General features: G+C 41.1%; 2 protein-coding genes across 5 annotated transcripts in view; one reads left to right on the forward strand and one right to left on the reverse strand.

The window, feature by feature from the left end:
• G3bp2 (G3BP stress granule assembly factor 2) overlaps positions 1-409 on the reverse strand; it is a 78,371-nt gene extending 77,962 nt beyond the window's left edge. The window contains exons 1-2 of one of the 2 annotated variants that reach the window (XM_027388408.2): positions 253-409; positions 41-149 (exon numbers count right to left, since the gene is read on the reverse strand). The gene's annotated coding sequence lies outside the window, so the exon portion shown is untranslated. The remainder of the gene's footprint in view (positions 1-40; positions 150-252) is intronic. The other variant, XM_027388409.2, reaches the window with a different exon arrangement.
• Positions 410-665: 256 nt separating this feature from the next.
• Positions 666-22,139, forward strand: part of Uso1 (USO1 vesicle transport factor) — a 66,886-nt gene continuing 45,412 nt past the window's right edge. Inside the window, exons 1-4 of one of the 3 annotated variants that reach the window (XM_027388405.2) lie at positions 666-843; positions 15,461-15,547; positions 15,834-15,898; positions 21,329-21,405. In XM_027388405.2, the coding sequence (XP_027244206.1) occupies positions 778-843; positions 15,461-15,547; positions 15,834-15,898; positions 21,329-21,405 (295 nt within the window). In that variant the 5' untranslated portion in view covers positions 666-777. The remainder of the gene's footprint in view (positions 844-15,460; positions 15,548-15,833; positions 15,899-21,328; positions 21,406-22,139) is intronic. The other 2 variants (XM_027388404.2, XM_027388406.2) reach the window with 2 other exon arrangements.

Below are 22,139 nucleotides of genomic sequence, written 5' to 3' on the forward strand. Positions count from 1 at the left end.
AGTGGCGGTTCCTTCTCACACTTGAAAATGAGCGGAGTACCTGGTATTTAGACCTCTTAGTAGGGCTGAGGAGCAAGAATTCAGAAACGCGCCCTCCAGTGGCAGTGGAACGAGGGGTCTCCAGCACCCCGTTACCACCAAACAAAGCCCTGTGAAGAAATGCAATTTACGAGGATCAAAAGGCCACATCGCTCGTACCGCTTAACCAAAAGAAGCAAACGAATCCTCCCAGGGGCCCAGAACCCCCCTTACCTGTCACGTTGACCAAAGGAAAATTTCACTTTCGACTCGACAAAACAAGCCCTCAGATTTGACAGCTCGCAGTCCGTCCCGCTCGGCGACAAAACACCTAGCTGCCTAAGAGCGCGCAGTCTATCAGATCCTCCCGAGCCGACTGGGCTGGGCTGCGACCACGTGGGTGACCGCGGCCAGCAGCAGCAAGCCGCGCAGGGCGGAGGAGGGGGCGTGTCCGTGGGGGTGGGGGAAAGGCCCTCTGGTGGGCGTGGCCTGCGGAGCCGGCCTCCCTCCTCTCCCCTTTTGCCTTCGCCCTTCGAGCCGCCACGTAACGCCACGTCCCCGCGCATGCGCACCGCGGCTGGTGGCGGCGGCTGTTTCCGGGCTCGGGGGGCCCGAGCGGCTGCTGAGTAGGAGGCGGCGGCGGTGGCGGAGGCCGGCGAGTGCGGAACGCCGGTTCGGGGGCGCTAGGCCCTTCGGGGGCGGGGGTGGCCGTGTTTTCTGTGGCCGAGGGGCTGGTGAAGCCGGCGGCCGAGCGACGAGATGAATTTCCTCCGCGGGGTGATGGGGGGCCAGAGTGCCGGACCCCAGCACACAGAAGCCGAGACGGTGAGCGCAGCGCCGGGGCCGGGCTGGGGCCGGACTGGGCGAGAACCGGGCGTCCACTCCGCTCCCGTCGCCTTCCTTTCCCTGCTCGGACGCGCGAGCTCCCCACGCGGCGGTGCAGCCCGGGGCCGCCGTGACAGGAGGGCTTCGGGGACTCGGCTCGCCGACGGACCGCCGCGGCCCCTCCCTCCTTCCCTTTAACCGGCTCTGGAGGGCTGGAAGGAGGTTAGAACCCAGCTGTTGGCGAGGGCGTGTGGCTAAGAATAAAACGATCTTCTTGGGGGCACAAAGCCACCTGCTCCTGCCCCATCAGCTAGAAGGACGGGCTATTGCCCTGGGGTTGGTGGTTCAGACCCCACTGTGGAGGCTAACCCAGATGTGGCAATCCTTGTCTTGCACGCTGTGGTGATCGGCGTTCTAACCACTCTAGGGACTTTTCTGCTCTCCTGGTGACACAATTTGTAACATTCTAAAAAAAAAAAAAAAGAATTATTAAGGCACGGAAAACTAGTGTTTGATTTTATGTTTGGGATACACTTACTGAAGTTTGCATAGAGTTAATTGGAAACTACTGTGAGTGGCATTTAAAAAAAAAAAAAAACTGATTTGAGAATAAGTTTAGATACACAGAAAATGACCGCGTGTGACATTCTAAATATAAACTTTGGAAAGCTGTCATACCTTTGTTTGGGGGACCCAGGAGGATTACAAAGTACCCTGAAAGATAGGGTCTTTTACTAACCAAGAGTGAATTAAAGTAACCTGGCCAGTCTTAGCTAAAGTGAAAACTAAGCCTTCTGCTAAGCCTAGACTTTGTTGCTCTAGACTTTGTTGCTGATCCCTTTATTTAGTCCTTACCTGACAAATTTTGGAGATTTACATAAAGTAATAGTTAGTAAATTCTCTGGGGGAGATGGAGTTCTGAGGATTGAATCCAGGGCCTTATCACATATAAGGCAAGCATTCTGCCAGCAAGCCAGGCTCGCCACCAGGTTAGAAAACTGTAAGGTCTGTTTGCTACGTTTGAAAATAAAATCTCCTCTTTCCTTTTCCATCCTTCCCCAATATTTGACTTCACTTGTCCCTTCCCACATGGCAACAAGACTACTGTTACTGGAAAACCAGGGACTTTTTAAATTACCATAGTCAAAGCCCATCTCTCTAGATTTTCAATATTTTGACTGGTATTTGTATGCCTCAAACACACAAATTAAGAGCCTGCTTTGAAGTTAGACCCTGATTTGAATTCAGGCTTCCCCTTCTTAATTGACTTGGACAGATGAGGGAATGCTGACGCTTTCTAAGTAAAATGAAGTGCTGGCTAGGGATGTAATGAGTTTTTGAGTGAGAACTACAAAGTATGGACCCCAGTCCATGCTCAGTAAAGGGTAGTCTTGACTTCCGTAGGTTAGGTGGGAATACCCCTTGGCCTTGTCACAGTGACCTCCTGGAAAAGGTGATTGAGAGTATAGGAATTTAAAGCTGGAAGGCTCCTTCTGGATCATCTAGGTAGGTCAAGCTTCCACGTTTTACAGTCACCATTGTAGAGCTGGGACTGGAACACTTGGATTCACTGTGCATAGATCAACAACATAGTTTTTTCACCATTTCAAAATGATGCTCCAGTGTCACCATGATGAATATACAAACTGAAAAGAAAGTGACAGTCCTTGTTACTGCTCAACTTCATGTGCGCTTGAAACTAAAAAAGTGCTTTGTTTTTCTAAGAGTGAGTTTACTGAGTTACAGTGTGATCAAAAACTAGTTCTGATTCTATGAGGAAGTATGGCAAGGACCCATGGGTGATTAATTTAGAAGGATTTATAGAGCATCAGTGAGTGCATGGTGTAGTATTAGATGCTTTAATTGTGATATTTGATTTGGCCTAGATGTTTGACGTACAAGGGCTTTGAACCTTTTAACTTATATATCACCCTCTACTATTAATGTAAGTTCTTCCATCTCTGCAAAATTGAATTGTATCTTCTCCAAAGGGTTCTCCATCCTGCTTTTTCATAGCTTGTTCTTCAGACCTGTCATTATTTTTTTTCTCTAGTATGCACCCCTAATTTCTTTGCCCAAGAAACTGCAAATGATGTCCTTCAACATAGAACAGCAATTGCTTTGTAACTAGGTGAACAAGTCTTGTTCTTCCTACCGTTTATATGTACCCCAGCTCCTCTGCTTTCTTATCACATATATTATTATCCTTTAAAGTCTCTTTTTGGTTCAAGGGTCAGTTGTATCTCAAGGTTTTTTCCCCCTAGTAATATATGCACCATAAAATTGTTTTTCAGACTTTTCACTCAACTAATTCCCAATCCCCCATAAACATTTTTTAAATTAGTTAGAGTTATATTTCAAATAAACCACAGATATTACCGTCAGAGCAACTTACAAATAGTAGGTTTAAAGAAATAAATGCCATTTTATTCCTTTAGGGACCACAGTTGTTGAACAATTGAAGTCTCTTGTGTCAGACATTTTACTTGGAGACTTTTCCAATGTTCTGCTAGTTAGCTGTTTTCCTGCCTTTACTTTTTTCTTCCTTTCTTGTGGGTGTAGGGGAGTGGGGGGTTGTTTGGGTGCTAGAAATTGACCCTGGGGGTAAGATACAGCTCAGCCCATGCTTAATATCTTCTGAATGTGGAAGAACTGTATTGCTGATGGTGCTGCACCGTGCCTAGCCTCAGCTGAGAGTGACTGGACTTGTGTTAGATGTTCTGTGTTGGTGTCACAGGATCGTCAGCATGTTTGTGACATGAGGGCATTTTTAATCTTGAATTCTACCCACATGACACTTTGTATTTTAAAGTCTAGTAACTTTTTAATATGGTTTCTTCTTTTTTCCCTTAAGGTAGAGAAAGACATTGATGTCTGATGACTGAACCTCTTTCACCTTGGCTTTGCCCAGACATTCTTTTGGTTTTTTGTTTTTGTTTTTGTTTTTGTTTTTTTGATTTTTAAATTATTTCTTTTATTATTTTTTTATTTTACTTAGAAAGAAAATTATTTTACATGTCAATCCCAGGTCTCCCTCCCCTCCTCCCCTGTGCCCACACATTCTTGTGAATGCTCACGTGTTATTAATTTTACTTCTCCTGTTCAACTGGTACTCATTTTAAAAGGCAGTTTCTTGAAACCTCATAAGAAATATGAATATATTTGATGATAAATCGTAGGAATGCTTGTTTTCAAGTTATATCTCATCATGAAAGTGGCTGACAGAAGGAAGCTAAGCGTGACTGTTCTGCTGCACGTGTCTCTTTGGATTTGATGATGAACTGGCTCAGCAAGCAGAAAGGCTAGCAGCTAGACACTGGTGTACATTCTTTTAATTAAGTCCTTAAGTGAGAAATGAGATTTTAAATGTAGAGTTTTGGGCAGACCAGTGGCTCAGCAGGTAAATCACCTGCCATGCAAGCCTGACGACAACCTTCCATCCCCAGAACCCACAAAAAGGTGGAAGAAGAGAACCAGCCTGACAAAGTTGTCCTCTGACCTCTCTGCACGAACACCATGGTGTGAGAGCACACTCTTACATCAACCCCCCACACACACACACACATGTACACGCCCCCCATACACACTAAAACAGTTTTGAGTTTACAGTTTGGGTTGATGAAGCACATTTTCTGAGTGTGTGACTGAGCACATTGTAGTGTTAGTGTGTGTGCTCTGAAACTCCTCTTGGAGTTGCCGATACACAGTTTACGTTTGTAACTAGGTTGGTGTCTTTTTTTTTTTTTAAGTTTTTATTTTATTATGTATACAACATTCTGCTTCCATGTATATCTGCACACCAGAAGAGGGCATCAGATCTCATAACAGATGGATGGATGGTTGTGAGCCACAATGTGGTTGCGGAGAATTGAACTCAGGACCTCTGGAAGAGCAGTCAGTGCTCTTAACCTCTAAGCCATCTCTCCAGCCCCTAGGTCGGTGTCTTAATTGTAATGTTTTCTCTATTGACTTTACTTGCAGTAGGAATATCAGAGAAAACAGGAAGTTATTTGCCTCTGATGACTTTTATGTCCAAGCAAAGTGTCTTTTTGATTTGTTTGTATTAAACATCCCTTCCGGTTTTGAAGGTTACTTATATTAATTATTTAGTTCCCTTAAAAGAATCACTTAAAATTTATATGCCCTAATATTACCAAGGTGTGTTCCAAGGAACATTAGTCCTTATGATGTCGTAGAAAACAGTTTGTTACCAAAGAAGTGTGTTGTCTTATGGTCACAAAAGAAAACAGGAAAACCCTCCTATGTGGAGATATAAATGGTGCTGTTTCTACCATTTTCTGTCTAGACCCTGTGTGTACACATGTATCTGCTTGTGGCTTCCGGGACCTTCGTCTAGTATTTTGGGAAATGTACATAGGGAAAATTGTTTTACTGGGATCTAAGTATATATAATATGCTTACCTAGTTTCTGTTTTTCTAGAGTTCTCGGAGATCAGTGGCTCTGTACCTAAAAGAATAAGTCCTGCCGGGCATTGGTGGCGCACGCCTTTAATCCCAGCACTCGGGAGTCAGAGGCAGGTGGATTTCTGTGAGTTCGAGGCCAGCTTGGTCTCCAGAGCGAGTGCCAGGATAGGCTCCTAAGCTACACAGAGAAACCTTGTCTCGAAAAAAAACCAAAAAAAAAAAAAAGTCCTGAAACCGTATTTCCTGGGAATAATTACAGTCTTCCTGACCTGAATTATCTCCTAGCAAAGAAGACACCAATTCATTTTTAGGGCTTTCTGTTTGTTTGCTTGTTTTTGAGCCAGGGTCTGCTTTGTAACCTAAGCTAGCCTTGAACTTAGAGTCCTAGTGCTTCAGCCCCAGTCCTTGCCACGCCCAGCTTAGAAATTCTCTATATAAAAATGTTATGCTGACTCTTTGTTTAGCTGTTCCGAATATCATGGGAAAGAAAAGCTTGTTTTTATACCCAAGAAGTACTGTAAACAGTCCCTGTATAAAGTGCTAATCACCTTTAATTTGAAAACTTTTACAGTGTTAGATTTTTTGAACATTTTTTAAACATGTTTGTGTGTGTGCCACCTGTATATCTGAGTATGGTCACACACATCATGACTCTAGTTTGTCAGTTAGAGGACAGTGGTTCTGCCCTTACCCTATGTGTGTTCCAGGGGTGACATTCAGGTCATCAGACTTGGCAGCAAGAACCTTTGTCCATGAACCATCTTGCTAGTCCTATAGTGTTAGGGTATTTTGTTGTTGTTTTAAATTATTTATTTTTATGTGTGTGGATGTTTTGCCTGCACCGTGTGTGTGCCTGATGCCCAAGGAAACCATAGAAGCATTGGATCCCCTGGAACTGAAGTTACAGTTAGGAACTTCCATGTTGGTGCTAGGAATCAAACCTGGATCTTCTGGAAGAGTATCCAGTGCTCTTAACCACTGAGCCATCTCTCCAGCCCCTGAATTGTTAGATTTTAAGATGCCAGTATTTATGGCAAACTGTTTGGTAGACAAATCTCATGATAATTTTGTTGAAAGGTTTTCCTTTTAGAAATAATTCATTCAACCGGGTGTTGGTGGCACACAACTTTAACCCCAGCACTCGGGAGGCAGAGGCAGGTGGATCTCTGTGAGTTCGAGGCCATCCGGGTCTACAGAGCAAGTGCCAGAATAGGCTCCAAAGCTACCCAGAGAAACCCTGTCTTGGGGGGGGGGGGCGGTGGGCTGCACAAATCTCTGTTTTTGCTTATAGTCAATTAACAGTAACATTTTTATTTTATTAATCCATTATGAGTGAGTTAACTGTGGGTTCACATGAATTATTTTAGGCCTACCAAAAAGAGTCATCCTTGGGAATTCTTTTTAAGAAAGGTATAACTGTGTTTTTTGGGTTTTTTAAAAGATTTATTTATTATGTACACAATGTTCTGCCTGCATGTATGTCTGGGCACCAGATTGTGAGTTAAGAGCATCTAGGCTACAGAGTGAAGCCCTCCACCTCTAAAACATTTAAATCTTCATGGAATTCATATGGTGATTATCAGAATACCTTTTTTGTTAATAATTGCCACTTGAGATTCACAGCTCCATTTAGCAAGTAAAACTGAAATAAATAACCCCATTATTTATTAGATTATAGTCAACTGTTAATTGACTATAAGCAAAAACAGAAGAGGGCACCAGATTTCACCACAGATGGTTTTGAGCCACCATGTGATTGCTGGGAATTGAACTCAGGACCTTTGGAAGAGCAGTTAGTGCTCTTAACACTGAGCCATCTCTCTAGCCCCCCCCCACACACACACCACACACACACAACTGTGTTTTAAACTCACAGTAAGCAAGGTTAGAACACTAAAGTAAGTTGGTAGTAGATGCTGAACAAATCCTTGTTAAGTTATTGAACATAGAGGGTTTTAAATACATATATATGCATATATATATTTATATATTAGATTTATTTATTATGTATATAGTGTTTGGCCTGCATGTGTGCCTGCAGGAAAGAAGAGGGCACCAGATCTCATTATGAATGGTTGTGAGCCCGTGGTTGCTGGGAATTGAACTCAGGAACTCTTAAAGAGCAGAAAGTACTCCTAACCTCTGAGTCATCTCTCCAGCCCTTAAAAAAATATTTTTAAATATTTATTTATTTTGCTTTTATGTGTATGAGAATGTTTTACCAGGATGTATGTTTGTGCACAACATGTGTGCCTGGTGCCCGAGAAGACAGGTCTCCTGAAACTGGAGTTACAGATTGTTGTAAATCACCATGTGGGTTCTGGGACCTCTTCGAGAGCAACAAAGTGCTCCAAACTGAGCCATTTCTCAGTCTGTGATGTCACTGTCTTGCAAATATAAGTTAGCCTTCATCCTACTTTTATGTGACACCCTGTCCCCTCTTTGCGTTTGATAACTCTTCATTTTCTGTTTTTGTTTGTTTGTTTGTTTTTTAACTTTATTTAATTGTGTGGGGGGGGGCATGCAAGCCGTGGCACAGCTATGGAGGGCATTTTCTGTCAGTTTGTAAGGCAAGCCCCTTTCCTCACTGAGCCATCTTTCCAGACCAACCTTTCATTTTCATGTCCTTCATTTTCTTTCCATTTCACAACTATTCCCATTGCTTTTTGCCGGGGGAATCTTCTTTGTGCATTAATAGGTGACATTATCAGCTTCCCCCTTTTAGTTTTAATAAGCAGGTCATTCAGTTACAGTTCTGAGCATATCTCATTTGCCTGTTAATGGGGTTATTTATTTCAGTTTTACTTGCTAAATGGAGCTGTGAATCTCAAGTGGCAATTATTAACAAAAAAGGTATTCTGATAATCACCATATGAATTCCATGAAGATTTAAATGTTTTAGAGGTGGAGGGCTTCACTCTGTAGCCTAGATGCTCTTAACTCACAATCTTCCTGCTGCAGCACCCTGAGTGGCTGTAATTACAAGTGTGTGCTACCATACCTTGGTTGTGTGTGTGCATATACAAACAATCCCAGTCAGTCCTTTTTGGCTATCCTCTGCATTTGTAGTTCTCGTTCCAGAGATGAACCTGTTACTAATTAAGTATAAATCTTTTTATCTGTTTTTTTTTATTTAAACCTGTTTTTGGTGGTCTTATCCTTGTGTGATATTTATTTTGTTGTTTAGTGTGAGGGCTACAAACCTTCATTCCATGGTGAGAGCATCGGTGGGGCAGGCAAGGCAGGTGAAAGCCCAGGGGCCCTGGCAAGCTCTCCAGGCATTGGCATTCAGCAGTAGTCAGAAGTGTCCTGAATGTAGGCCAGGGAGCCAGTTTTAGGTGGTCTGCAAGCTTTGCTTACCTCCTGTCCCACCACTCCGTGTTCTGTTTCCTAGCTGCTGTGCCATGCCTTTGTCTCTAAAAGGTAGATGTGGAATGTTGACAATCTCATTGGGACTTTATGAAGATTAAACAAGTTTTAAGAGAAGAAGGCACACTAGGACCCATCGAGCATGTGGTAGATGTTGCATTTGCCATATGTCTCAGTTTCTATTGCTTCGATGAAACCCCATGACCAAAGCAAGCTGAGTTAATTGGCTGTTTTCTGCATCTAGTCACTAAAGGAAGTCAGGACAGGAACTCAAGCAGAGTAGGAACTGGAGGCAGGAGCTGATCCAGAGGCCACGGAGGGGTGCTTCTTACAGGCTTACTCCCCAGGGCTTGAACCAAGGCCCACCAGCCCAGGGGTAGCACCAACACAGTGGGCAGGACCCTCCCTCATCAATCATGAAAAATGCCCTACAGGCTTGCCTACAGTGGGATGTTAAAGAGGCATTTTCTTAATTAAGGTTCCCTTCTTCTCAGATGACTTTAGGTTGTTTAGTTGGCCTGAAATTATCCAGCACACCATATTTTACCAATACTAAAATACAGGTTGGCATTTATAAATCTCTGACATCAGGATATAGCTTAGAATGATGGTTAGTATTGTTATCCCAATGACAAAGCAGAAGGAAAGGGCTGACTTTTGCAACCTGTGCTCTGACCTACACACTTGCACATGCAGTAACAATAAATTAATTGTGTGACTAGAGAGAGAGAAGTCAGTGGCTGAAAGTACTTGCTTCTCTTACATGGACCTGGGGTCAGCTCCCAGCACCCACATGGCAGCCCACAACTCTCTGTAACTTTCCCCTTTCCAGGAATCCAACAGAGGATTCTGGCCTCTGAGGGCACCAAGCATATACACATGATACATGCAGGCAAAACACTCAAGCACATAGAATAAAAATAAGTGAATCTTTTTTAAAAAGAAAAAAATAGTGAGTCTTCAATGGATTGTTTCTGGGCCAGTGAGATACATACATAATCAGCTAAAGATGTTTGCCAGTAAACCTGACGATCTGAGAATTAAATACTAGTTGTCCCTGGTTTCCACATGCATGTCATGGCACAGGCATACAGACAGACAGACAGACAGACAGACAGACACACACACACACACACACACACACACCTCTAAAGAAAAATGTTTCTTACATTGCATAAAATAAAATGGTAACTACCACCTGGATAGTGTTTTTCAAGAAAAGGTAGAAATGAGGACTTTCTTTTTTCTTTTTAAAAGATTTTATTTATTATGTATACAACATTCTGCTTCCATGTATATCTGCACACCAGAAGAGGGCACCAGATCTCATAACGGATGGTTGTGAGCCATCAAGTGGTTGCTGGGAATTGAACTCAAGACCTCTGGAAGAGCAGTCAGTGCTCTTAACCTCTGAGCATTCTCTCCAGCCCCTAAATAATCTTTTTTTGTTTTGTTTTTGTTTTTTGAGACAGGGTTTCTCTGTGTAAGTCCTGGCTGTCCTGGATCTCACTTTGTAGACCAAGTTGGCCTCAAACTCACAAAGATCCACCTGCCCCTGCCTTCCAAGTGCTGGGATGAAAGGCGTGCGCCACCTCCAACCAGTAATACTAAGTAATATTAAGAGTGCATCTTGTGCTAGGCATTGGTAGCACAATCCTTTAATCCCAGCACCTAGGAGGCAGAGGCAGGTGGTTCTCAGTGAGTTCGAGGTCAGCCTGGTCTATAGAGTGAGTTCCAGGACAACCTCCAAAGCAATACAGAGGTACCCTGTCTTGAAAAAAATGTACCTTGTTTAGATACTTCTACTTCATAGATAATGAAGTGGACTTAGAACTGTACTAAAGTTGTACATTGCAACCATATCAGTTCCCTTACTTGCAAATTCACCAAAAACATATTTGCAGCCCAAAATCAATAATTGCAGTGCTTTCCTGCTCATTTGAGGACAGTGCAGAGTCCCAGATTCTACATCCAGCTAAGGTCAAGTAAAACCACACAACCCTGGTTTCTTTTTCTCAATGTAAACAAAATCCTTTCAGTGCTCTGTGTAGTATTACATTTTTGTATGTTTGTATTTGCTGTTGATGATTATGCTGTAACAAACAGCCCCGAGTGTTGTGTTGAGTGATTTTCCTAGACACAGGGAGGTTAGAAACCTAGGTTAAATAATTCCATTGAGCCAGGCGTTGGTGGTAAACACCTTTAATCCCCGCATTCGGGAGGCAGAGGCAGGCGGATCTCTGAGTTCGAGGCCAGCCTTGTCTCCAGAGCAAGTGCCAGGATAGGCTCCAAAGCTACACAGAGAAACCCTGTCTCGAAAAACCAAAAGAAAAAAAAATTCCATTGAGAATAACGTGCTGTTGACCTTGAGTTCAATATTCTTGAATAAAGATATGTTTAATTTGTTTTTTAAACTTTGTAAAAGATCAATTTATCATGTACACAGTATTCTGCCTGCATGTATGTCTGCAGGCCAGAAGAGGGCACCAGATGGTTGTGAGCCACCATGTGGTTACTGAGAATTAAACTCAGGACCTTTGGAAGAACAGTCAGTGCTCTTAACCTCTGAGCCATCTCTCCAGCCCCATAAAGATATGTTTTAGATAAAATATCTTTAAAGAGAAGTAAACATAAAACAAAGGGGTTATTTTTGGTTTGAGAAATTTTGTTTTGATTTTTCTTTTAAAGAAGGTCTTACTCTATAGCCCTGGCTGGCCTTGAACTCAGAGATTCACCTCCTGCCTCCTGAGTACTGAGATTAGAGAAGTGTACCACACCTGGTTAAAAACAAGGTTTTGTGTTGGTTGCTATGGCAAAAATATGTCCAGTGGCTCATAGGAAACTACTCTGTTTTCCTTTAGAGTTGTATATGAGGATGCACACAAATTCTGTGTCTGTGGTGACTAACTAGAACATAACTGACATAACGGGGACAGTTAAGCAAATGAATACGAGAAGAATTCTTTAATATTCGATATTATTTAATATTAATATTATTTAATTTAATTTAATTTAAATAAATTAATTTAAATAAATTAAATTAATATTTTATTTAATTAAAATTTAAAATTAATATTTACTATTCTTTGATATTCGAGTAAAAGCAGGATCTAATAGATTTCTTCATTTTTGTTCCTCTTTGGCTATTGAAACAACAATAAATCTTGTCATAGTTAAAATCAATATATAATCTACAGCTGACGTCTTCTGTCATTTCCCATTACCAGGAATAATCTCTCCTTTTTTCCCTTTTTCTTCTTCCCTTTATTTCTAGACCAGGGCTGTTTGTGTGTACGTGTGCACTCGTGCACTTGCACTAAGGATTGAGTCTATGCTCTGAGCATGCACTTTACCAGAGCTTAGGTTTGTGGCACCCATAGAATGTGTCTGCTCTGTGAGCAGAGCTAGTAGACAGGCTTGAAGGAGAAAGAAGGGAACTTTGCTCCTTAGATCCCTGAATGGTACTTGCCATCACCTCCAGTACTATACTAACATGAACTGGTGAAGATTCTTTATTACCATCAAGTTCAAATTCTAGGCTGAGACAAGTTGAAAGAGGATCGAAGAACACAAAGTTTCATTTTAAGAACTTGACCTTGAAGTTATAATTTGTTGGTCAGAATGTGGTCACACTTGATACCATGTTTTGAGGGAGTCTCAAAGTATTCTGTGTGGATAGTCAGCCCCACACACAGAGACTTAACCACAACTAAAAGCTGAGCAGCTGAGCGCAATTACACAGCACTGAGAAACACTTGGAACGACAAGTCTTTGAGTTACAAGCTCTAAGTAGAAATTAAGCATATTTAATACTACACAAATGAAAATTGTACCAGCCTGGTCTACAGAGCAAGTGCCAGGATAGGCTCCAAAGCTGCACAGAGAAACCCTGTCTCAAAACACCAAAAAAAAAAAAAAAAAAAAAAAAAAAAAAAAAAAAAAAAGTAGACCTGTCTTTGAATGAAAATGATGAAAATGGCCAAATCTTTACAGGATTTGGGTATGGGTGATGTGTTTTCTTTCATTTGGTTGTAATTGTCTAGAGTGGCATTGTGACACTTACTTCTGGGAAGGTCACTAAGAAGTCACGGTCATCCTGAATACAAGGAGGACGTGATTAGATCTCCAGCAGCAAACTAGGAGTTGCAAAGGTTGTGTGTTCAAATGTTAGCTTGCTCAGGTCTCAAGTAGAAACAAACAGCAAACACCAAATACTAGCATTGTGTTCCTGAAGCTGTTTCTCCTCCAGCATCCGACTTGGTGGCTCGAGAGACCCCCTACATGTAGCTCAGGCTAGCCTTGCTGAACTCACTTTGTAGCCTGAAATAATGACCTCAAACTCCTGATCCTGCCGCCTCAACTCCTAAGTGCTGGGTTACCTAGTGCTACCACAAAGGGCCGTTACGGAAGTTCATATTTGCTACATACAGTCCAAACAGAAGTGGTCCTCAGGCTCTAGAGCTAAGTTCTTCAAAAGAGAGGTTTTCCGCATCAGGAATCTTAATACTGGATATCTTGGACTGAGAAATGACAGGAAAGGCCCATACATAATTCTTATCATATTCACAGTTAACTACCTCTGCAAAAACAAAACAAAATTAAAAAACCCACAAAACTGATGAAAGATGCACAGCACATGAGGGAGGGGATGCATTGCTACCTAGGGATAGTGTTTTGGCTTATATTGTTTAAACAGAATCACAAGCTTCACGTTTTCAAGAGATAAGTAAGTTGTTTTTCTAAATTTATAGTAGAAAAAAAGGGAGCCAGCTACTTAACCATGAGAACACTGTATTTTCATTTTGAAGACTCATTAAAATTATGATAGTAATTACAGGTTAAGGAAGGAGTGAGTGTTTTCTAAATGTAACACTATGTTTAAGTAGCATTCAGATACAGAAAGTGTGAACATTTGAGTGATATACCAACACCCTCATTTATAGAATTGTCAAAATACTGTCATTAAGGAGTGAATACCAAGTTTTCTTTGTCTGTTTTTATAGACAGGCTCACATTAGATAGTCCTGGCAGCCTAGAAAACTTTATGTAGACTGCTGGCCTCAAACTCACAGAGATCTTCCTGTGTCTGCCTCCCAAGTACTGGAATTAAAAGCATAGCCACCACACCTGGCCTTATGTCAACTTCTAATAAAGGACTAAGCTAAAAAGAATAGTTTTAACACTAGTTCTTTATTAGTTGTTTTTGGGTTTTTGTACCTTGTCTAGAGTGTACCTTGTATTCTTTGTTTAACAGTGTCTTGTTTGTTTTGTTTTTGTTTTTTCAAGATAGTTTCTCTGTGTAGTATCCCTGGCTGTCCTAGAACTCACTTTGTAGACCTGTCTGGCCTCAAACTCACAGTGATCCTCCTGCCTCTGCCTCTGCCTCCCCAGCCCTGGGATTAGGCGTGAGTATGCTGCCACCACCACAGCCTCCACTGCCACCACTCTGCTAAGTCTTAAGTAACAGAAGTAACACGAGTGCTCTTAATATGCATCTGAAACTTCCTTTATTAATTGAAGGCTGCAAAGATTGTCTGCTCTGCTTTCTCTAGATGCTCTATAGCTCTACATTGATACATTTCTTTCGAGTTTTGGGTTTTTAGATGTGATATTTGGCATATTGATGATCTCACTTTTTGGTACAATTTAAAAAATATACATTTGTGGGCAGACACAATGGTGCCATTGGTAAAAAACACTTACCATCATCCCTGAAAACATAAGTTCAATTCCTCAGACCCATAGCATGGAGGAAGAGAGTGGTTTCCCACAGATCGTATCCTCTGACTTGTGAGAGCACACACACACACACACACACACACACACACACACACACACACACACACACACACACACACACACCCTGGACCCCTGGACATCACGTGCACCTACACACATGCATACATACAAAGTAAATAATTATTTTTATATATACACTTTTGCCTCTGGGGGCTCATTTTTCTCTACTTCTATGGCTTGTTTTTATTGTATGATGCTCTTTTTTATGTTAGTACAGTTAATTCTTTTGAATAACTACAACTGAGTCCACCAAATAATATGCCACAATGCATTTGACTTTTCCAATGTTTTTCTGTTGTATCTAGTGTTCTGATGTTTATTTTAAGTTCAGTTTGAATGTTAATTCCTGCAAATTATTTTAAAATAGAAATATTCTATCTTTAGAGATTTTGAGACACTTAGAACTTTAAAATTGGGGACTACAGAAATGGCTTTGATTAGTCTTCCAGAGGACCAGAATTTGATTCCCAGCACTCACAAGACAGCTTACAGCTGTCTGTAACTCCAGTTCTAGGAGATCTGATGCCTGCTTCGGGTCTCCATGGGTACCAGATGGGTGAGTGGTGCACAGACACACATGCAGGCAAAATACTCACACACAAAAAATAAAAATAATAAAAAACTTTTAAAGCTTAAGACTTTACATTCACATTTTGAATTTTCTTAGCCCAGTGCATAGCTGCACTGTGGAGATAGCGAAATGACATGTTAGTAACTTGTACCCTAACCTGCTGGATTTGACCCTTTTGAAATCATCCTGACAAGCATCCTGTAGAATTCTCTCAATTCCTCAGTAGCTTTGACTTAAATGCCTTCTTACTTGCCCCTTCCCACTTTCCAAGTCTCTGGGGGATAGGGGGAATCTGTAATTCAATAATATCACCTAAATAAATAGATTGGGGGAAGACCACTTCCTCAAAGTCCCTTTGCTGATTTTCTCCAGATTTAACTGGTATAAATTTGGGAGTACAAAACTTGATGGTTTCTTTTTTTCTTATAATGCTGTTTTATTTTTCATTGATAGATTCAGAAGCTCTGTGACCGAGTAGCTTCATCAACTTTACTGGATGACCGAAGAAATGCTGTGCGTGCTCTTAAATCATTATCTAAGGTTTGTAACACTAAATGATTGCTTCTTTAAATTTTCCCTCCCATGTACGTGTTTTGTTTGCAGGTATGTCTGTGTAGTGCTAGCAGAGGCAAGAAGAGGGTGGTGGAGTTGCAGAAAGTTGTGAGCTGCTGTGTGGGTGCTGGGATTCAAACCCAGGTCCTCTGGAAGAGCACCCAGTGCCCTTAACCACTGAGCCATCTCTATAGCCCCAACTACTGTTGTTGTTATTGTTTTTCCACTTGGGCATTAGTAATAATTTGTAACGACACTTTCCTGTTTTGTGTAGAAATACCGCTTGGAAGTAGGAATCCAAGCTATGGAACATCTTATCCATGTTTTACAAACAGATCGGTAAGTTTCATGTACTGATTTTTCCTTCTAGTTTTTTTAACTTTTAATTTGTTCTAGAGTTACCATAATCATTTCAGAAGATAGTAACAGTAAGTCTACTACATTTTTACTCTTAATTGACATTTCAGTAAACATTTATTGGATACTGTGTACAAGCCACCATGCTAAGCATTAGGTAAGACATGAAAGTGGGATAGAATAACCAGATGTGGCAGTGCACTCATGTAATCAAAGCACATGAGTGGTACAGGCAGGAGGGTCAGGATTTAAAGCCATCTTTAGCTTCCTGGTAAGTTCTAGGCCAGTCTGGGCTACATGTGATCCTGTCTTGGAAAAAAAGGTGGGGGGGGGAGTAATGATGTAATTTAATTATAATGGCTTTGAGATTTTGATTGGTATTGGGTAAATGGATGTACTGATACTCATTTGCAAAAAATATGTTACAGCTAGCCTGGAGTTGGTGGCACACGCCTTTAATCCCAGCACTCAGGAGGCAGAAGCAGGGGGATCTCTGTGAGTTCGAGACCAGCCTGGTCTACAGAGTGAGTTCCAGAACAAGTTCCAAAGCTACACATAGAAACCCTGTCTCAAAAAAACAAAAAAAAAAACTAAGAAAACAAAATAATTGTTTTTTGCAGATTAAACAGATTTTTCCCCTTAAGACAGTAAATGCATATCTTACCTCTGATAAAATGTCTGTCAAGTTTTAGCTGCTTGTCACACTGAGAACTCCACTGAGATCCACATAGGGCCTCAAATTCAGAATCAGCTGGGGAGACAAGTGTTTGCTGTACAAGCCTAAGAGTCTGAGTTCAGATCCCCAATACCCAGACAAAAGCTTGACACGGCCGTTTGCTGCGGGAAGGAGACAGGTGCAGATCCCAGGAGCTCGCTTTGTCTCTGGGCCTCCTACTCCTGGCCTCTCTTTGCCCACTTTAGCTCTCTTTTCTTCCGAATAAATCCCAATCAATAGTACTCTTCCATTGAGTCAAAAACTAAAAGATCCCTGCTGAATTCATCCCTCATGGCCTAAGAAAAACAGTAATCATGTTTCCAGTACTCAGTATATCTATCACTTAAATCATTTTCCTGGCTTTTTGCTGTGTTGCAAAATATGAAAAAGTACTTTAAAATTTAGTAACCAAAGAAACAATTTATTGCTTCAGAGTTTCTGTGCTTGGGGATTGAGGGCTGGCTTAGTTAACTAGACCCAAGGCCTCTTAAGTTGTAGTAGAAGTACCAGTGGAGACTGCAGTCAGCTCAAGCTTGACTTGCTGGAGGGCCAGTCACCCCTCCCTGTTGTTTCCTTTAGCCTGCTTGAGTACACTAATGATAGATGGCAGTTCTGGCATCACTCTGGAGCCTGTTATCCAAAGGAGCAAAGAGAAAGCCTATATCTGTACTCACTCACTACTCACTCTCAGACTCACATAGACGACAGTTGTCAGAGGTCAGTACATGAGTTACCTCCATGTAACAGGTGGCTCATTAGGCTCCACTGTATGAGAGCTGTATCAGAGAGCTTTAGACATTTTCTAAAACTACTACCTCCTTTTTTATCCATTTTAAAAACAAAAATAATTTTAATTAAAACAATTTCTTGGCAATGTTCAAAACATAAGACTCTCTTTACAAAGGAAAACTTCTAATCTTGGTTTAAAAAAAAGTCAAACCAGTAAGCTACATTAGACACGAGATGATAGATATACCCTAAACTACTACTACCTTTAAAATGTATTTTATGCCTCTGATCTCTTTGTGACTTATGTACTTATTGTGTTTTACCAGTTCAGTGTAGTGTGAAATCCAAAACCAAATTTCTTTTTTTTTAAATTCAGAAACAATCTTATTTTACATATCACAAAATCATATTTCTTATTTATTTATTTATTTGTTTGTTGGTTGGTTGGTTTGGTTGGGTTTTTTTTGTTTTTTTTTTTTTTAAGGCAGAGTTTCCCTGTGTACCCCTAGCTGTCCTAGAGCTTGCTCTGTAAGTTCAAGGCTGGCCTTGAACTCAGAGATCTGTCTGCCTCTACCTCCCAAGTATACCATTACCATCCGACCATTTTGTATTTTTTCCAAGTACAAATCTTACACCTTTTTAGGGATTATTTTTTATTTTGTTTTATTTATTATGCATACAACATTCTGCTTCCATGTATATCTGCACACCAGAAGAAGGCACCAGATCTCATAGAGAATGGTTGTGAGCCATCATGTGGTTGCTGGGACTTGAACTCAGGACCTTTGGAAGAGCAGTCAGTGCTCTTAACCTCTGAGCCATCTCTCCAGCCCCCTTTTTTAGGAATTCTATTGAAAGTATTTATTCTTATCATTGAAATTACTTAAACAATTAGCCCTAGGATCCACCCATCTCCCCTCCCACTACTGGGGTCACAGGCACACACAGCCATGTAGCTGTATGTGCCTGTTTCACGTGGATGCTGGGGACTCAAGTTCAAGTGCTCATGCTTACATAGGAGATGCTCTTACCCACTGAGCTATCTCGCAGCACCAGTTTGCTTGAGGATTAAACTCAGGGCCTTACACATGCTACGCAGATGTCCTACCACTGAGTTGAAGACCCAGCCCTGCCTGAATTGTGAGCTTCTTGGGGGGTGTCCTTGGTCATGTTAAAGAAGGTATCTCAGGTTTCTCAGTCATCTCTTGTAAGGTGTGTTTCAAAATTTCTGAAAAACAGAGTGGTGAATGTTTTGTACAAAAGCCCATTTTGTTCAGTATTCTCATCCTCTGGTAACCCTTCTGGGCTGTCATCTTTGTTTTCATTGTCCTTTTTCATGTGTGCTGACTCTTTGGGACTTTGTGACATTCTTAGTTTCTCTAGATGCTGCTACCATCCTCCATGAGTGGGAAACTGACAGATTTTGAAATTTGTCAGCAAGTATAAAATCTTGTGTTCCTTGATTATATAAATTGTACATAGTTACTGCAAGAATTTTTTGGGGGGTGGGGCGGGGGTTTCAAGACAATGTTTCTCTGTGGCTTTGGAGCCTGTCCTAGAACTAGCTCTTGTAGACCAGGCTGGTCTTGAACTCACAGAGATCCACCTGCCTCTGCCTCCTGAGTGCTGGGACTAAAAGCATGTGTCACCACCTCCCGGCCTGAAAGAATTTTTTGAGAAAATGAAGTATAGAGAAGTTAGACTACCTACAGATAATGCTATTTTACATATATATGAATGTACATGTACATAAAATTAACTGGCTATTCTGCTTGCTAGTTTAATGTTTGGTTTACTTTATAAATAAAAATAAAAATATGATGATTTAAAGAACATATATGAACACATACACATAAATATACATTCATATGTTTTGCTAAATGGAATTATCCTATCTAGTTTTTTGAAAGCTTTTTTTTTTTTTTTTTTTTTATGGATATGGGTGTTTGCCCTGTATGTATGTCTGTGCACCACGGGCATTCCTGGTGCCCATGGAGGTCAGAAGAGGGCATCAAATCCTCTGGGACTGGAATTACAGACAGTTGGGTGCTACCATATAGGTTTGGAAATTGAACTAGAGTCCTCTGGAAGAACAACCAGTGATCTTAACATCTGAACCATCTCTTCAAGACCCTTGTCTGTCTGTTTGTTGTTTATTTATTTATTTATTTATTTATTTATTTATTTTTCAGGACAGGTTTTTCTCAATGTTTTTGGAGGCTGTCCTGGAACTAGCTCTTGTAGACCAGGCTGAGTCTTAAACTCACAGAGATCTGCTTGCCTCTGCCTCCCAAGTGCTGGGACTAATTGTGTGCTGCACCACCACCACCCAGCTTTTCTGCCCCCCCCCCTTTTTTTTTTTTTTTTGTTTTTTTCGAGACAGGGTTTCTCTATGTAGCTTTGGAGCCTATCCTGACATTCACTCTGGAGACCAGGCTGTCCTCAAACTCACAGAGATCCTCCTGCCTCTGGCTTCCGAGTGCTAGGATTAAAGGCGTGCGCCATTGTCTGTCCATTTTTAAATTTAGTGTTTTTCCTACTTGATACTGTATTAGTATTTGTTTAATTATCATTCTATCACATATTCTTTTCTGGGGTGGTGATTTTTGCTTTTTGTTCTTTTTTTTTAAAGATTTTATTTTATTTATTATGTATACATCATTCTGCTTCCATATATATCTGCACATCAGAAGAGGGCACCAAATCTCATGGTTGTGAGCCACCATGTGGTTGCTGGGAATTGAACTCAGGACCTTTGGAAGAGCAGTCGGTGCTCTTAACCTCTGAGCCATTTCTCCAGCCCTTGTTCTTTTTTTTTTAAGATTTATTTATTTATTATGTATATAGTGTTCTGCCTACATGTATGCCTGCTGGCCAGAAGGGGGCACCAGGTCTCATTATAGAGGGTTCCGAACTACCATGTGGTTGCTGGGAATGGACCTCTGGAAGAGCAGTCAGTGCTCTTAATCTCTGAGCCATCTCTCCAGCCTGCTTTTTGTTCTTAAGACAAGGTTTCTCTGTAACAGCCCTGGCTGTCCTGGAACTCAGTCTGTAGACCAGGCTGGCCTTAAACTCCCAGAGATCCACCTGCCTCTGCCTCTGGAGTGCTGGGACTAAAGGTGTGTGCCACCAATGCCAGCACATATTCTTTTAAGATACATTTTTTCATTGATGTCTTTTTTTTTTTTAAGATTCTATCTATCTATCTATCTATCTATCTATCTATCTATCATGTATACAGTCTTCTGCCTGCATACAGGCAGAGGGCACCAGATCTCATTCAAGGCGTTTGTGAGCCACCATGTGGTTTCTGGGAATTGAACTCAGGACCTCTGGAAGAACAGTCAGTGCTCTTACCACTGAGCCATCTCTCCAGCCCTCATTGATGTCTTATGTGTGCTATTAACTAGACAAGTTGATTCCTCAGTTTTTGCAGTCCTGTTCTTTTTGTTGTTTGTTTGTTAGGTATTTTATTTTGGGGCGGGGGTGGGCGTTCAAGACAAGGTTTCTCTGTGTAAACCTGGCTGTCCTGGAACTCAGACCAGGCTGGCCTTTCTGCTTCCTGAGTGCTGCGATTTAAAGTGTGGCTACCACTGTCAAGCAATTTTTACAATTCTAGATAAATTTTGTCTTTATGTACTCTCTTATTTTATTGTTTTAATTTTAGATGATGATGATGATGATGATGATGATGATGATGATGATGATGATGAAAGGTCTCTCTGTGTAGCCCAGCCTGGTCTGTAACTTGCAGTTATCCTCCTTCCTCTGTCTCCTGAGTACTGAGAGTACAGATGCGAGCCACCATGCCCAGCTTTACACATTGCTTTTTCTAATACTTTCTTAGATTAAGTTTATAGATAATAAATGAATATTTTATTGATTTTATGAAGGAACTGCCTAAAAATGGCCACAACAGTTTAAATCCAGCCAGCAGTCTATAAGTATAATAATTTCTTTTTTTCCAGTTCGGATTCTGAAATAATAGCTTATGCTTTGGATACACTCTATAATATAATATCTAATGATGAAGAGGAAGAAATAGGTAAGTTTCCAGTTATTTTACAGTGCTTTCGTATCTAAATAACTTGGTTATGCCAATTTTGCTTTAAAGTTGAGTGTATGTATTTTATAAACTTCTTCATTTTCATAGGTGTTTTCTTATTAAGTTACTCTTTGCATAATAAAGACTAACCTTAGTCCTGAATAGTGTAGCTAGGATGAAGGCTCAGTGTGACAAGGTGGAGTGAGGTTTCTGTCTTTAAATCAGGGACTCCCTATGCAGCCTGGACTAAGCCAAGCTCAGTCTCCTCCCTCAGCATCCATAACTTTAGGGTTATAGGCTCTGCCACCTCTTATCTGCATCCCTCCATCTTTTAAATGTTTATTTTCACTAAACATACAAGGTATTAAATATTGTGATATTTCTAATAAAATGTGTTTTAGTAGAGTCTCATTTACTCACCTCCCTAGATCCTGTGTTCTCTTTCTCTCTCTCTCTCTCTCTCTCTCTCTCTCTCTCTCGTTTTTTTGGTTGCTTTGATATTTTTGCTGTTTTTCTACACTGTGTCTTGCTGTGTAGCTCTGGTCCTAGAATTCACTATGCAGACCAGACTGACCTCAAGAATCTGCTGCCTCTGCCTCCTAAATGATGGTGTCACAGGCATGGACCACCATCCTGCAGGCCCTTCTTTCTGAAGCTTTTTCTCTTGGGTTGCAATTGGGCAGTATGCATATTAGCAACACTGAGTTCAATAATCCCCGTTGGTTGTTGGTTGA

Source organism: Cricetulus griseus (genome assembly GCF_003668045.3).
Source record: "Cricetulus griseus strain 17A/GY chromosome 1 unlocalized genomic scaffold, alternate assembly CriGri-PICRH-1.0 chr1_1, whole genome shotgun sequence".
NCBI classification, from domain to species: Eukaryota; Metazoa; Chordata; class Mammalia; order Rodentia; family Cricetidae; genus Cricetulus; species Cricetulus griseus.